Below are 13,366 nucleotides of genomic sequence, written 5' to 3'. Positions count from 1 at the left end.
GCAAGAAAGAGAATAATATTTCGGAATGCATTTAAGGGGGATTATCAAAATGACATAAACTCTGTCTTACCAAATGTATGTTTAATTGTTATTGGCACACTCAAAACAAGGAATTTGCAGGAAAACACTTGCACAAGTTTGCAGATATATTCCATGCATGTAAAATTGTATTTAAACATGAGGTGAAGGATAAAACCAGTCGGCATCAGATGCTACAAGTCCAGTCCATCCTTGGTGCTGGTTCCGGTTTATAAATACATTTAAAATGTAATTGCTTTCCTTTAAGCAGAGTTTGCAATTATCTCATAGTAAGATGCTCATTCACTTTTCAGAGTTTTATTTAAGTTTCCCTCTCAACAGTTTTATATTAGCTCCTGAAATCAAACCTTGTCCATGTTAACCCAGAAGCTGCATCTTTCCAGAGCTGTGCAGCCCGAAGATTTGAGAATAGATTTAATGCAGTCTCTACCACGCCAATCTATTCACTTTCAGACTAAAACAACACATTCAATTATAGTACACATCTGAAAAAAGATCAGAGAATATTAACAGCACTAACATAGCATGCAAAAGTAAAACAGTTCATAACTATCCACTGCTCTATCCTGAGAACCTTGCCACCACCAAGGCACAAACATCTATGGGAAGTATTCAATTACTTCTCATTATTTAAGAAACAATGTTCTAACATGACATACCATAATATTAGTTCAAGTAAAAGCTGCAAATCATTGCACACGTTTTGCTTACTGTCAAATGGAATTTGTTTGTTTTCCTCCTACTACTTCTGATAAATTCTCAAGGATTTTCTAGAATCCAAATGCTAGAGTGAACAATTTCTGTTTAAACAGAAATCTGGAGCTTGTTTCTAACCATTTGTTCTTTGAAGATCAGATTAATGTTATTAACGAGTTAATGGGTAGCCAAATAGTAAATAAGAGAAATTACCATAGAATCCTTACAGTGCAGAAGAGGCAATTCGGCTCATCAAGTCTGCACCAACTGTCTTGAGAGAGTATCTTACCCAGGCCCTCTCCCCCATCCTATCCCTGAAATTATACATGGCTGCGGTGAGGTGGTGAGGCCACACCTAGAATATTGTGTGTGGTTTTGGTCTCCTTTTCTGAGGAAGGATGTTCTTGCTCTCGAGGGAGTGCAGCGAAGGTTTACCAGGCTGATTCCGGGGATGGCCGGACTGATGTATGAGGAGAGATTAACTAGGTTAGGATTGTTTTCACTGGAGTTCAGACGAATGAGGGGGGATCTCATAGAGACTTATAAAATTCTAACAGGACTAGACAGGGTAGTTGTAGGAAGGATGTTCCCGATGGTGGGGATGTCCAGAACCAGAGGTCACAGTCTGAGGATACAGGGTAGTCCAACGCCGGCATCTCCACATCATGATAGAGGGTAGACCATTTAGGACAGAAATAATAAGACATTTCTTCAACCGAAGAGTAGTAGGCCTGTGGAATTCATTACCACAGGAAGTAGTTGATGCCAAGATGTTGAATATATTCAAGAGGTGGCTAGATATAGCACTTGGGGCAAACGGGGATCAAAGGTTATGGGGAGAAAGCAGGATTAGGCTATTGAGGTGGATGATCATCCATGATTGTGATGAATGGTGGAGCAGGCTCGAAGGACCGAATGGCCTCCTCCTATTTTCTACATTTCTATGGTGCGGCGACAATAATCTCTCGCTCAATGTCAACAAAACGAAGAAGATGGTCATCGAGTCCAGACGGTATAGTGGAGAACATGCCCCTGTCTACATCAATGGGGACAAAGTAGAAATGTCCAGATCACCAACAACCTGTCCTGGTCCCTCCATGCCGACACTATAGTTAAGAAAGCCCACCAACGCCTCTACTTTTTCAGAAGACTAAAGAAATTTGGCACATCCACTACGACTCTCACCAACCTTTACAGATGTACCATAGAAAACATTCTTTCTAGTTGTATCACAGCTTGGTATGGCTCCTGTTTTGTCCAAGACAGCAAGAAACTACAAAGGGTTGTGAACGAAGCCCAGTCCATTACTCAAACCAGTCTCCCACCCACTGACACCGTCTACACTTGCCGCTACCTTGGGAAAGCAGCCAGCATAATTAAGGACCCCACGCACCCAGGACATACTCTCTTCCAAAAGAAATGGAAAAAGATATGAAAGTCTGAGGACACGTACCAACCAACTCAAGAACTGCTTCTTCCCTGCTGCCATCAGACTTTTGAATAAAACTATCTCGCATTAAGTTGATCTTTCTCTACACCCTAGCTAGGACTGTAACACTACATTCTGCACTCTCTTCTTTCCTTTCCTTCTCTATGTATAGTATGTTTTGCCTGTATAGCGTGCAAGAACCAATACTTTTCATTGTATACTAATACATGTGACAACAGTAATTAAATCAAAATATGGGAGATTGAGAAGACTAAAGCACATAGAATTCACGGAAACCTGGCGAGATGGATCAGAAACTGGCTTTGTAGTAGGACTCAAAAGGTAGTGGTAGAAGGCTGTTTGAGTGACTGGATGCCGGTGTTCAGCGTTGTACCACAAGGATCAGTTTTGGAACTCTTATTGTTTGTTATATACATAAATGTTACAGATGAAAATGTGGCGGGGAGGGTAATTAATAAGCAAGTTTGCAGATGACACCTAGATTGGTAGAGTGGCTAATATTGAAGAAGGTTGTAGGTAACAGGAAGGTATGGTTGGGTTTTTCAGATGGGCAGAGCAGTGGCAGATGGTATTTAACCCTGATAAGTGTGAGGTGATGCACTTTGGAAGAAACAAGACAAGGGAGTATTTAATGAATGGCAGGGCACAGGGAAGCTCAGAGGAACAGAGGGGTCTTGGGGTAATTTTTCACAGATCCCTGAAGTTGGCAAAGCATGTGAATAGTATAGTTAAGAAGGCACATGTGACACTTGCTTTCATCAGTCATGGTACAGAGTATAAGAGCTGGGAGGTAATGTTGGAGTTGTACAGAGCGTTGGTTAGATTACAGCTGGAGTACTGCATGCAGTTCTGGTCACCTCACAATATGAAGGATGTGATAGCAGTAGAGGGGGCACAGAGGAGGTTCCCCAGGATGTTCCCCAGGATGTTGCATTTGAGTTATAAGGAGAGATTGGATAGGCTTGGATTGTTTTCTTTAAGGGGGGGGGAGAGAGAGAGAGAGAGAGAGAGAGAACGGGACGGGACATGATTGAGGTGTATAAGATTATGAGGGGTATGGACAGTGTAAGTAGGGATCAGCTGTTCCCCTTGGTTGAGGTTTTAGGGTAAGGGGCAGGAAATTCAGAGGTGATTTGAGAAAAAAACTTTTTCACTCAGAGGGTGGTGGGAATCTGGAATGCACTGCCTGGGAAGGTAGTTGAGGCCGATAACCTCACAACCATTAAAAAATATTTGAAGGAGCACTTGAAATATCGCAATATTTAAGGATATGGGACAAGTGCAGGAAAATGGGATTAGCACGGTAGATTAGTGGTAGATACTGTTGGTTCAGACTCGATGGGCCGAAGGGCCTGTTCTGCAACGTATGACTCTATGACCAAAACGAACGTATTCACTATCGCTGCAGCCACCTCATCTCATTTTTAGATTTGTCGGCTTTGAAATTGGGTCACAGCAACATTTCTGTACAATTATGATGTGATCGCCGCCCATACAGAATGTAGGCAGATGTGTGGTGGAGGAAATGAATACAATCACAGGGGAACAACAACTCCCAAATGAACCAGATGAATAAGAAAGAAAAACTTGCGTTTTTAAAGCAACTTCCAGGACCGCCGGTGCCCCAAATTCCATGAAGCAGTTTTAAAGTTTTTTTACTCATTGTTTTAATGTATCAATGCACTCAATTTGCACACAGCAAAACTCACAAACAGCAATGTGCCCACATAATCTGTTTTTTATTGGTGTTGGTCGGAACACTGGGTTAACCTCCCTCTATCTTCTTTGAAATGGTGCCATGGTATCTTTTCCATCCACCCCCAGAGAACATATGAGGCCTTGGCTTAATGTTTCATCTGAAAGATACATCCAACAGTGCAGCACTCCCTCACCACTGCTCTGGAGCATCAGCCTAGATTTTTGCACTCAAGTCTCTAGAGTGGACTTGAACTCTCAACCTTCGGACTCGGAGCAAATAGTGGCAGAGCTGGCACTACTAAGCGCACACACTTTAGAGCTAGCCTCGTGTTCTAACTGAATTTTTAATTCTGGAGTAGAGTCTCACAAAATTAATGAGATTGAGGCAGGGTATTCTATGAAGAAAACTAAATCGAGTCTTTTAAATTTTATTCTTCTGTTGGCTTAATTAAGTCTTTAAATCTTTGTTTTTTGATATAATGGTCATGAGTAACACTCAGGCTTGGAATCCACTGATGGTCTTGTTGAACATCTGTTTTGTAGCATTTATTAGAAATCAAAACCTTTTTAAAATAGAAGCTTAATTCATCGAAAATTAGTCACCATTATAAAGCAGTGCTAAGTCTACCTACACAAATTAAGAATGTTTTTTTGCACAAACTTGTTTTTCTTTGAAGTATATTGGGCCGTAAGTTGCTATTGTAAGACATATCTGATGGCATCTGCCACTATTTAGATTTGCCCTTGCATGGTCAAGTTTAAAAACTGCGTGACAAATTACTGGAAGTGCAATCTGATAACGTTGCAATGAGGGAAAGAGGAGATCTGAGGTCCATGGTACAAATACAGGTATTTCACACTACTCAATGCATCTCAAAGGTGAAGCAGAACAGAGATGTCATTTTTACAAAGTTAGCAGTGAAGTGATTTATGTTGGGCAGCAATTTTTGGATCTCTGTGTTTAACTGCACACCTGCCTTCACCTGAAGTTGTCATTAATCTCACCATTATTTTGACAGCAAATTATTGTCCAATATTTGAAGGTTGTCATGATGCTGCATGGACATGAAGCATCATTAGAGTGAGTCCAATTTTTCTGCACTCATTTGCTACCTGATCTGCACTGAGCAGAGACTTCTGGAAATCAGATGGCAGTCTCCTGTTCTTCTGCCTCCTAGTCCAAAAGAAGGGTGCTCTGACTCACCCTTCTCAACAGGTGCTGCACAAATGCAAACAGAACCAAGCTAAAAAGACACAAGGTAAATTAGAGATGATGACAGGTTGCCTACCTCTGTCCTCCAGTGGATTGTTGGCAAGATTAATTGTGTGAAGTCCTGAGTTCTGATTGTGAGCAAGGGCATTGGCCAGCTTCTGTGCAAAATCCCTAGGGGGAAATAAAGGAAATCATGCAAAGAGATGTGTACTTGAACAGTGCGCTAGAACTAGCTGAAGCATACATAAGGATCAAATGGATCAGAGGCTAGTATCTAAACACATATTACACTCGAACGTTATTGTTCAAGGACAGGCACATATCCGCTCTGCCCTCTGCCACGTCATAACTGCAAGCATGGAACTACTGCAGTTATATTACCAGATCAATTATTTCTTTTTCCCACTGATTGTGAAGTATTTTACTATACCTAAGGCACTCTATAGATGCAAAAGCAAAGCACTGCAGGTGCTAGAAATCAGGAAAAAAAACAGAAAATGATGGAAATACTCAGCACGTCAGGCAGCATCTGGGGACGGCATGGTGGCACAGTGGTTAGCACTGCTGCCTCACAGCACCAGGGACTTGGGTTTGATTCCCTGCTTGGTTCATTGTCTGTACGACGTCTGCACGTTCTCCCCATGTCTGCGTGGGTTTCCTCCGGGTGCTCCGATTTCCTCCCACAGTCCGAAAAATGTGCTGGTTAGGTGCTAAATTTTCTCTCAATGTACCCGAACAGGCGCCGGAGTGTGGCGACTCGGGGATTTTCTCAGTAACTTCATTGCAGTGTTAATGTAAGCCACTTGTGACACTAATAAATAAAATTTTTTAAAACTTTAAACAGAATTAACATTTCAGATTGATGACCCTTCATATTAACTTTGTTCTCTCCACAGATGCTGCTTGATATGCTTTATAAATGCAAGCTGCTGCTGTTAGTTAACTAGCAGTGACAACACAATACAGTACTGTGCAAACAAACTTAAATATTATCTGTACAGTGATCATGTCTCTATTATAATCAGCTTGAACTCTGCTCACAATTGTAATCATGGTCAAGGTTACCAAGTGGGCCACTTCCTTAGACCACTTGAAGCTGATGGAATTCCAATGATGGTGGAAATTACAGGATCTTGTCAGTTATTTTGAAAGCGCAGAAGTTCATTGTCAAAGTCAGGATGGTATGCAGCTTGGCAGGCTTTTTGGTGGTAATGATATTCTCACAACATTGCTGCTCCCATTGTTCTAGGTTCTGATAATACTCGGAAATAAACTTGGTAAAATCTTGCAATGCATTCTGTAGGTAGTACATACTGTAGCCACAATGTGCTGGTAGCCCAGAGACGAATTCGGAGTCTGGTGGCAGACTAGCCAATTAAAGAATGCTCTGCCCAGCTTTGCATGCTGTTCCAGTTGCATCCATCTAGGCGAGAGGCTCTTCATCCTGATTTGAGACATGTAGATCGTGGGGGAGCATTGAACAGGCAGGAAGTGTGCCCTTCATCGCAAACTTCCAAGACTGCTTCATCCTTGTAGCCAAATTGTCAACAATTCTGGTCAAGTTAAGCTTCTGATGATTCTCAGGGACATTGAAAATGGGGAAACTCAGTACTGTTGCAGTTGTTGTTGAAGGTCAGGGAAAGGTAGTTGGTCTTTTCTTGTATTTAGTAACTGTAAGGAATATTTCTGGTGTGAATGGTACCTGCAAGTGATCAGTCCCAAGGACATCACTCCAGGTGCTCTGGTAAACATGCAGCTGTGAATGCATTTGAACACTGCAAAAATCGTTCAGTGAGAAGCCTCACTCAATGACAAGAAGGACATAAATGAACAGCTGAATGAACAGGAAAACCATCATCTCCTGAGGAACTCCTAGTTGAATGTGGTCAGGCTAATAAAAATGTACCTGATTGATAGTTAGTGCAGCTGTTATGCTCTGTAACCTGCAGTTTTTAGTGTCGTTCCTGGTATATTCCTCTATACTCTCCTTCAACCTAGTTTGGCTCCCTTTTGAGCTAAATAGAGGAGTGAAGGACATGTTTGATCGTGGTTAAAGACTGCAGTGTTATACAAATCTGCCGGTAATTGTTGGCATGCCTTCTAAGTGCTCAATCTATTCTTAATCGATCCCATTTAGTTCGTAGGTCATCTTTTTCGGGTGCGAGGCTGATCTTGCTGGATATCCAGGCTTGGTAAGATCACGATAGGCAAGAAATGATGCGTGAACCCGAATTTTCACCTGTCTCTCAATCTTACCGGCTCACCCCACCCATCAACCAGCAGGAGAGAAGGCAAGATCACCCCCACCTGCCTTTTTTGAGAAAATTCCACCCAATGTTCTTTGTGAGAAAAAATGGGGGAAGTGCTGTCCCCTGGCTTGGGAAACCAAGTTGAGTAGTAAAGATCACCTTGGCTGCAGAGAAACTCGTATTAGTAGAGGCAGTTGACATGGCATTATTTTTATCTGAAATGTTAAGGGAAATATTAAATGGGGGAAATGTTAAAGTGACCGTCCCAGTACAGTGCTGCATGGACAATTAATCCCTTTGGTATAATGTACACTTCACAAAGAATGTGAATGAAAAAAGATGATGAATTGATATTGCAAGTCTTAAACAAATGGTGGAGAGAGGAAACCTCGAAGCTCCACTCGGCTGATCTAAGCCATTAGTTATCAGCCTGCTTCACCTAAAGGAATGCTGGGGTATTGGAAGAAGGACGATTCATGATGTAAGTTTTTCTTTGAAAATGGGAGATGTATTTTCCATCTTCCGGAATGGAAATGCACATGTCACTGTTGCTTTTTTAAAAATGAGAATCTGTTATTATTGAATTCATGCTGCAATGAAATGCGTGCTTTAAATTGGTAATTACACGCACTGTCCCATTTGGATAAGGAGTATGGGAATCACTGCAAGGGTCTATAAACCAGGGTGTCTGGGAGGAACTGGGGGATTGAGTCTGTGACTTCACTTCGCTGTTTGGAAATAAACATTTTTCATGGTAGAGACAGGCTCGTTCAAATTCATTCTTCCTCAAAATACAATTACTGGAAGGAACAATTTTCATTCATGTCATTGTAAATTTGAAATCCAACCCATCGAGAAAGTGGTCTGGTCGCACAATATTTCCTGCATGGCTCAATACTAGAGTTGGAAAGTGCATAAATCTGTATCAAACAGTTTAAAATAACCATGCATAATGTGATTATTATACCACTTCAAAGATAAATACAGAAAAAAATCGCCTCGCAGTTGTAATTGCTTGAATACACAATGCAATGCCCTAGAATATTGAAAGTTCAAACTGTACTACTTAAACTGTACTTAAGAGTTGTGCAGCTATTTATAGGAAATTTATTGTGCAGTTCTTTATGAGAAACTCAAATACAATTTCAGGAGTCTTTACCTACATTATTCTACTGAAATAATGAACAGTTAAACATACTTACGTTCGGAGCCCTCCATTTTCTAGCATCAGCTCTTCTAAACGTGTGGATCTCCCAACAACGCGTAGAATTTGCTCACAAACATCTGTGGACTAAAGAATTAGAAAATGAAATCTGTCTATTGTTAAAAATACAGAAAGATAAAGCCAAGGAATTACAAAGCAGGCCCTAAATCTGTCTGAAAATGCTCAATCCCAAGGGCTGACAACTTGATTTTAAATCCAGTTTGCATTTCTTTTCAATACTTGGCAATTCTGACAATTCTGGGCTCCAAGGAGTGGAAAGCAAAAAGTTGGAACAGCCAACTATGAAACATTACCAAAACATATTTTCCATTGTCTAACCATATAGCTGGATTGACAGTCATGGAAAGCCTATTGCTTAACCCTTATAAAACTGACTACAGAAGGAATACAAAGGAACTAATGAATAGGGGAACAAATGTATACAAATTAAGAAAGGTACATTCCAAACATATTAATTTTAAAAATCAACAGTCCAGGTTACCCTTAATCCATCATCCCCAATATCCAGGTTACCTTTAATCCATCATCTTCAATATTCATATGTTGATAATTATTGTCTAATTTTCAGAAACCATGTTACATCATTTTTCTGAGAAAATTGAAGTGCCAGTAGATTTCTCAAGAGAGTATTAACAAAGTCATACCACTACAATTCTAATGAGCTCAATCATTTTAAAAATATCAGTAAAACGATGAACTTTAGCCTAAGTTATCCCAATGATAAGAAACTAGGAGGCACTATGAATCAAGGCGGACTGAATTACACACTCAAAGTTCTTCAGTTGGTGCATAATCCTCCGTGCCATGGGCCTTACAATGCAAATTTTACTCGATGGTCCAACGTAGCTTGATTTACTCATAAAACTTTATCTTTTTATTCTTCTGTTCGGTTTAAAAAGTTTACAGATATTCCTAGCAATGCTCCACCATTTCACATTTTTTGATGACGGTTCTCAACAAAATAAAAATGTCACACTACTTGTTTGGCACTAGCTATTAATACCGGGACCAGTAAATCTGCAAAATAATGGATGGGATTCACCAGCCATTCGTCGGCTGTTGGGTTCTCTGATCCCATCAGCAGTGCCTCCCCCACCCCCCCACAATGGGAAATCCCATTGACAGCAGAGGGACCAGAGAATCCCATCACCAGCAAACAGTGTGCTGCCTTCCACTGCCAAGAAACATGTAGCTGGAAGGCCAGAGAATCCGGTTTTGCCTCTCCACATTGTGTTTCCCTCTTCTTACATTTGTTTCTCTCTCTTCAGTTTGATTTCCAATTGAGGAATTTGGGGCACATCACAAACTGCCTCGCTACAGCAGGACCAGCCATGTGCCTCGGCAGTGAGAGCATCGCACGAGATGAAAACCATTGTATGAAAGAATGTGTGATTGTTATGGCTTACCATTGTAAGCAGGTACAACCTTCCAACTCCTCTAAGATTCAGAGTCTAATGATAAGTAGTCCACTCTTCATATTTAATCAAATGTTCAACAAACTTGTGACTGATGTTTATGATGTATTCTGAACAATTTGTTGAACATAAATTGACACCACATTTAAACCAAAAATCATCAATAAAGTGATAAAGTTGCTTCCTCCTCTGTCCAACTACAAGTATCAATTAATTTTAAATCTTTTAAAAGACTGCCAAACATCAGAATTATGAAATAATTGTAGCCTCAAATATGCGTGATTTTGCAAATGAATCAGGAAATGTTTTGTGACTCAGCCCTAAGACATGAAATTGAAATAGTCTGTCAAATATATAATTAGCAGCAAGGCACCGCAAACAGCAATTAGATAAATGATTGGATAATCTGTTTAAGTGATCCTATTTGAGGGATAAATATTGGTCAGAATACCAGGAGAAATTTTTGAATGTTGCCAAATAATGTTTTATATCCATCTGAAGGAGCAGACAGGCTTTGGCTTGATCCCTCATCTGACATTGCACCTGAGGTTTAATTAAATACAAGACGTATGAATAGTTACCTCTGTAATTAATGGGGGAAAAAAACCAGAATAGTTAGAGCATGTCATTCACTCAATTCGAGTCCAGTATTTACTTACCAGTTTAAGATCCTTAGAGGAGAGCTTTGTGAACCACTGGTTGTACTCCAGCGCAGCAACAATTGGTATTAAGTCTCTAATAAAAGGTGAAGGAAGTTTGATTATTTAACAGTGATATTTGCCTCGTTAATTTGCACTATAATAATGCAGGCAAATAAATTTCACGCATAGGATGAATAGTGCTGATCGCTATTTTTGTGCATCCGACTGATACCATTACTAGTTATTAGTCATGCTGATGCTTATCCCCGTGCAGTGTTTGAGTTTTATTTACATAACACTTATTGAAAGCAATTTTCATATGATTAAGTTCTACATAATTGCAAGACTCAATATCTTAAACTATGTTTTTTTAAAACATCAATAAAACGGAGCGGATTCAAGAAAACCATGCCAGCAATTTATTTGTTTCTCTTTGTTTCACCTCCCTCCTCTTGGTCATTCAATTTACCTGAGCAGACACATTATAAATCTTAATAAAGATTACAGTATGGGCAGAATTGAATTACTTAAAAATGAATCAAATCAATAAAACACTAGGACATTTTCCTTCTGCGTAGCCTATGGCAAATACTCCATGAGTCAAAATATCATCCCAAAATATAATAAAGGAATACACAGAAACCCTACAGTTCAGAAGGGGCCATTCGGTCCATCGAGTCTGTACCGACCACAATCCCACCCAGCCCTTATCCCTATAGCCCCATGTATTTATCTGGCTAGTCCCCCTGACACTAAGCGTCAATTTAGTGTGGCCAATCAACCTAACTCGCACATCTTTGGACTGTGGGAGGAAACCAGAGCACCCAGATGAAATCCACGCAGACACAAGGAGAATGTGCAAACTCCACACAGACTGACCCAAGTCGGTAATTGAACCCAGGTCCCTGGCACTGTGAAGCAGCAGTGCTAACCACTGTGCCACCATGTTGAATAATTTACAGGATTTTTTTTTAGTTTCTCAGCCTATATTTCCCCCTAATCTTTAGGCGTCTGTGAAACCATAATGAACAAGGCAAAGTTCATCCAAGTAGTCATTCTTTACATATGAGTTTAGATGGTCAGCACTGCCTGGTTTCTGGACTATGAGAGCAAAGCTCAATTCTGCTCTCAACTAAAGTCCACACCAGCATTATTATCTTGGGTCACTAAATATGTATCTCAGTACACACCAGGAATCAGGCTTAGCACCTTCTGAAACAAAAACAGAAAATGCTGGAAAATCTCAGCAGGTCTGACAGCATCTGTGGGGAGAGGATAGAGCCAACGTTTCGAGTTTAGATGACCTTTCGTCAGAGCTGAGAGCAAAGAGAATTAGCAGAGATTTATACTATGAGGGTGGTAGGGCGGTTGGAATGGGACAAAGGGAGTGTAAATGAGGATACAGAAGGCGGAGAAGATACTAAAAGTGTCCATTAAGTGATCAGAATGCGTGAATGGCAGAACAGAGGTACAGATGGTTAAGGGACTGACTGGAGATTATGGCAGTTGCCCTGAAAAGGGTGGTGGTGGGGGGGGGGGGGCAAGAATGGAACAATGGAAGTGAGAAAGAAGGATGATAAAATGGATGAATAGGATGAAGCGAAATGGAATAAAATAAATGCAAATTGGGTGAAGGCGGAGGAGAGAGTTCATGCTCTGAAGTTGTTGAACTCAATGTTCAGTCCGGAAGGTGTAAAGTGCCCAATTGGAAGATGAGGTGCTGTTCCTCCAGTTTGTCTTGGGGTTCGGTACAACATTGCAAAAGACCAAGGACGGACATGTGGGCAGGAGAGCAGGATGGTGTGTTAAAAGTGGCAAACAACAGGAAGGTGCACCTCCTTCAATCTGGTCTATTGTTTTCGCTGCTCCCAATGCAGTCTACTCTACATTGGAGAGACCAAATGGGCGGCATGGTGGCACAGTGGTTAGCACTGCTGCCTCACAGCACCAGGGACCCGGGTTCGATTCCCCGCTTGGGTCACTGTCTGTGTGGAGTTTGCACGTCCTCCCCGTGTCTGCGTGGGTTTCCTCCGGGTGCTCTGGTTTCCTCCCACAGTCCAAAGATGTGCTGTTTAGGTGCATTGGTTGTGCTAAATTCCCCCTCAGTGTACCCGAACAGGCGCCGGAGTGTGGCGACTAGGGGATTTTCACAGTAACTTCATTGCAGTGTTAATGTAAACCTACTTGTGACTAATAAATAAACCTTATAAACACAGACTGGGTGACTGCTTTGCTGAACACCTGTGGTCCGTCCACAAGCAGGATTCGGACTTCCCTGTCACTTGCCGGAGGAGTGCGAGGGGGCGGAGGGGGGGTTCGAGGCTGGCCCGGACATGCTTGCGGGGCCAGTGCTCGGGCTGTGGGGGGCTCGGAGGGGCAGCGTTGCAGGGTCACGGGGCTGGCCAGCGATTGGGAGGCCAGCAGTGTGGGGCTACTGCACATGTGCCAATCTTGACACTGACAGGTCAGGGCATGCGCAGTGGCCCACTCAGCGCTATGCTGCTGGCCTCTCCAGCGGGAACAAGCCCCACCCACTGAATTGTTGCGTGATTCACGAGTTTAGATGATGAGCGCTGCCTGGTTTCTGGACTATGAGAGCAAAGCTCAATTCTGTTCTCAACTAAAGTCCACACCAGCACTTTTATCTTGGGTCACTAAATATGCATCTCAGTACACACCAGGAATCAGACTCAGCACCTTCTGAAACAAAAACAGAAAATGATGGAAAATCTCAGCAGGT

General features: G+C 41.6%; 1 protein-coding gene across 5 annotated transcripts in view; it reads right to left on the bottom strand.

Annotated features, from left to right (window-relative positions):
- The window catches only part of LOC144511333 (F-actin-uncapping protein LRRC16A-like), a 380,857-nt gene that overhangs the window by 222,023 nt on the left and 145,468 nt on the right, over positions 1-13,366 (bottom strand). For all 5 annotated transcript variants that reach the window (XM_078241629.1, XM_078241637.1, XM_078241604.1 and 2 more), the window contains 3 exons: positions 10,645-10,720; positions 8,548-8,636; positions 5,173-5,267 (listed from right to left, as the gene is read on the bottom strand). In XM_078241629.1, the coding sequence (XP_078097755.1) occupies positions 5,173-5,267; positions 8,548-8,636; positions 10,645-10,720 (260 nt within the window). The remainder of the gene's footprint in view (positions 1-5,172; positions 5,268-8,547; positions 8,637-10,644; positions 10,721-13,366) is intronic.

The sequence above is a fragment of the Mustelus asterias genome, chromosome 2, assembly GCF_964213995.1.
Source record: "Mustelus asterias chromosome 2, sMusAst1.hap1.1, whole genome shotgun sequence".
Lineage (NCBI taxonomy): Eukaryota > Metazoa > Chordata > Chondrichthyes > Carcharhiniformes > Triakidae > Mustelus > Mustelus asterias.
This window is presented reverse-complemented; position numbering and strand designations above follow the sequence as displayed.